Genomic DNA, 3768 nt, shown 5'->3' with positions numbered 1-3768 from the left:
TGTATATTTGACTTTGGAAAGATGTAAATGTTACACACTGAAGTACTAAGGCAAAATTAAATGTAAATTTAAAGAAGGAAGATAAGGGGGCCGGCCTGTGGCTCACTCGGGAGAGTGCGGTGCTGATAACACCAAGGCCACGGGTTCGGATCCCATATAGGGATGGCCGGTTAGCTCACTGGGTGAGTGTGGTGCTGACAACACCAAGTCAAGGGTTAAGATCCCCTTACCGGTCATCTTTAAAAAAAAAAAAAAAAAAAGAAGGAAGATAAGACAAATGAGCCTCACTGTTTTGGCATAATCCCATTGAGAAGAATTATTTCAGGCGACTTTAAAACACAGTAATTTGTGCAAGTAGGGTAAAAAGCACTATAAGGACACAAAGAACTCCCCCCAAAAATTAGATTTTATTTTTTTATTATATTTCATTTATTTATCACATTAATATTTATATTATTCTTCTGAAACTATTACATATAATATAAGATGAAGCAAATAATTATGTTAATGTTACTGGGAACTAAGATTTTTCACTATAAGAGATATAAATATAAAATCAAAGAAGTAAAAACTGTGTACAGGCTGGCCAGTTAGCTCAGTTGGTTAGAGTGCAGCTTTGTAACCCCAAGGTCATGGGTATAGATCCCCATATATAGGCCAGCTCCAAAAAAAGTGTAATCTTAAATTTTCATTGAAAATATAAGAATGAACTAATGATTTATTGTCTCTTAAAAATATATATTTCCTAACTTTGTTTATTAAAAAGGCCTAGAAACAAACAACTATGATAATAAACACCCACCCCCAATACCCAAAACTAAAGCCATTTCCCACTAAGAGGAATCCTGGCTCTCCAGGGAAACAAAGAAAAGTTCAAACCTAGAACATGTCCTTGGAGCAGAAAGAAAGGAAACTGACTACTATGGTCATGTCAAAAGGCCACAGAAGGGTTAAAAAACAGAAACATGAAGCAACCTGAAGAGGCACTGACTGGCTAAGGATGGTGAAATGTCAGCACCAACAAGAGTATGAATTCCAAGGGACTGAAGCATTTCAAATACACAGAAACGCACAAGTTCACAATGATACTGAGACAGAGCAACACAAAACAGTCCTAACTCAGTGGCCACCTTTGAGAAGATGCTAGGAAACCAACTCAGAGTAATCAAGTAGCAGATGAAGGGAACTCTCTCTGTATAGAACTGTTCTAGTTAGCAAATGAAGAAGGGATGACACAATGAAGGAATGGTAGGTATGATAGAGTTTGGACATTTTGCAATCCCTAGCGTACCAATGGGATCAAGAGTTGCTGGCTTCACACACACTGAAAGACAACCAGATGGTACGTGCCTCCTAATGGAAGTGTCACTGACAGACCAGGCAAAAACTGGCAGCCAGCACACGGTGGGAAGAACAGGAGAATCCTCAGGGTTAAAAGGATCCTGGCGGCCATTTAGGAAAGTCCCCAAATCTCCATTGTAGGGCTTGCTTACCAAGGGCAACAAGGCCCCCCTTGACAGCCCAGGACAATCTCCAAAAACATCACTGGATTAGCCTGGCGTGGTTCCGCAGGCAATTGCTCCAGCCATTGGGATTCGGGAGAAAGTCCTGACCACTAAGGGGGCATTCCTGGCTGGCTCGACCAATTTGTTACCGCCAGACAAGGCTTGGCTTGCCCTCTCACATTAAACAAATGACTCGAAAGTCCAGAAGCTGGTGCAAGGATTAGGTTTATTCAGATAACCGGCATCTGGGGGATGACCAGGCTAAAATCATACCACCTTCTGATGCCTGTCCTGAGGCTTATAAAGGGGAAGAGGTAGGAAGATGAGATAAAGGTCTTTGTTCTGAAGAAAAAAAAAAGGGAGGGGGAGGGGGGTGATCTGGGAGCAGCAGATGGTCTGAGTCAAATGTCGGGGTTCCATGATGGATTGGAAACTTCAGCATCAGAGTCTGTGTTCAGCTTCAAGTCCTTGATGTTACCTCGAGGTTGCAGTCCTTATCTCCTAGGGAGAGTTCAAGGATAATAACCTTAGTCAAACATCATAAAAATACCTGACTTGGATTTCTAATTAATGTGGATGCAGTTTTCCTTTAAGTAAGAGGGGGAGTTTACAACCAGCTAGGTTGTCTTGCCTCTCTCCTCTTGTTTGCAGCTAATTAGAGGTAAGAAAAACAAGAAACTTAGTTTCAGTCCTTAATTGCAGGTATACCTCCTCTGAAGTCAATCAACATAAGAGGCGGTGACTTCATCTCCCAGCAGTCTCTTAATTCTTCTGCTAACCTCAAGGAATTGATAATTATCAGTTCCCAAGGGCTGACTAAAACATTCTCTTGGTCTTAGTTACCCCAAAGATGCTTGTTTTTCTGGCTAAGGTCCCTTTCAGAAGAACCCCACTTATAAAATATTGCCACTCCCAAATGGAACCTGCATCTGATCAAATCTACAGATTTAACTATTGATTTAAAGAAAACATAACGTTTAGAGGGGGGTGCAACAGCCAGAATGAATCAAACACTTAGAACCAGGTTTAAAAGACCTATCAAGGACCGGCCTGTGGCTCACTTGGGAGAGTGTGGTGCTGATAACACCAACACCACAGGTTAGGATCCCTACATAGGATTAGCTCACTTGGGAGAGCGTGGTGCTGACAACTCCAAGTCAAGGGTTAAGATCCCCTTACTGGTCTTTTTAAAAAAATAAATAAATAAAAGACCTATCAAGGACCGGCCTGTGGCTCACTTGGGAGAGCGTGGTGCTGACAACTCCAAGTCAAGGGTTAAGATCCCCTTACTGGTCTTTTTAAAAAAATAAATAAATAAAAGACCTATCAACCTTACTTTATGTATGGACCTTATTTGGATCCTCATTCGAACTATAAAAAAATTTTAAATAAATCTACCTAGGAAATTTGAAAACCGACTAGATATTAGGTGTGACAGTGGTATTAGTTTTTAAATCATCATCTTGTAGAGAGAAACTGAACTACTTATAATGATATTTAAGACTTACTTCAAAATAACCGCACCAGGGAAGTGGAGAGGACACAAGTTCAGCTCTGAATTGATGACTGTTGAAGCTGAGCAATGGGGACATGGGACTTCAAATTCTTCTATTTGCTTATATATTTGAATTTTTTTCAGAATGAAAAGTTAAAAAAAAGTGGACTGCCCACTGTGATCAGCAATTTGACTTCATGGAATTTATTCAACAGATAGCACTTGAACTAAACATGTGTACACCTAAGTATGGGCCAGGATATTTATTATGGCATTACTTACAGTAGCAAAGGAGGGTGAACGGCCATCCGTATGGGGCTGGTTAAATAAATTATGGTAAAACCATACAAAGCAATACTGTGTAGCTCTTAAAAAGAATAAGGCAGCAGTATGTATACATAATATAGAATAATCTTAGTATAGGTTGATATACTTGCCTAAATCAAGATGTAGAGGTGTGTAAAAAATTAGTGTGTAAGGAAAAAAGGATCAACATTTACCCTTATAAATAAACAGGACTGTAAATTGTCTCTGGGGAAGAAAACTGGGGCTTAGGGGATCTTCCACTGTATATCCTTTTCTACCTTCAGAAAAAAAATTTTTTAACTACATGCATGAATAGTATCTACTACATAAATACAATTCAAAAGCCAGAACAAGGGCTGGCTGCTTAGCTCAGTGGGTTAGAGTGCAGCCTTATAAAACCAAGGTCACAGGTTTATAATTCCATACAGGCCAGCCACCAAAAAAAAAAAAAAAAAAAAAAAG

General features: G+C 39.7%; 1 protein-coding gene across 2 annotated transcripts in view; it reads right to left on the bottom strand.

The window, feature by feature from the left end:
* Positions 1-1755: 1755 nt before the first annotated feature.
* PPP1CC (protein phosphatase 1, catalytic subunit, gamma isozyme) overlaps positions 1756-3768 on the bottom strand; it is a 36727-nt gene continuing 34714 nt past the window's right edge. The window contains exon 8 of one of the 2 annotated variants that reach the window (XM_008582444.1): positions 1756-2006. In XM_008582444.1, coding sequence (XP_008580666.1) covers positions 2000-2006 — 7 coding nt within the window. In that variant the 3' untranslated portion in view covers positions 1756-1999. The remainder of the gene's footprint in view (positions 2007-3768) is intronic. The other variant, XM_008582445.1, reaches the window with a different exon arrangement.

The sequence above is a fragment of the Galeopterus variegatus genome, unplaced genomic scaffold, assembly GCF_000696425.1.
Source record: "Galeopterus variegatus unplaced genomic scaffold, G_variegatus-3.0.2 Scaffold2616, whole genome shotgun sequence".
Taxonomy (NCBI): Eukaryota; Metazoa; Chordata; class Mammalia; order Dermoptera; family Cynocephalidae; genus Galeopterus; species Galeopterus variegatus.
This window is presented reverse-complemented; position numbering and strand designations above follow the sequence as displayed.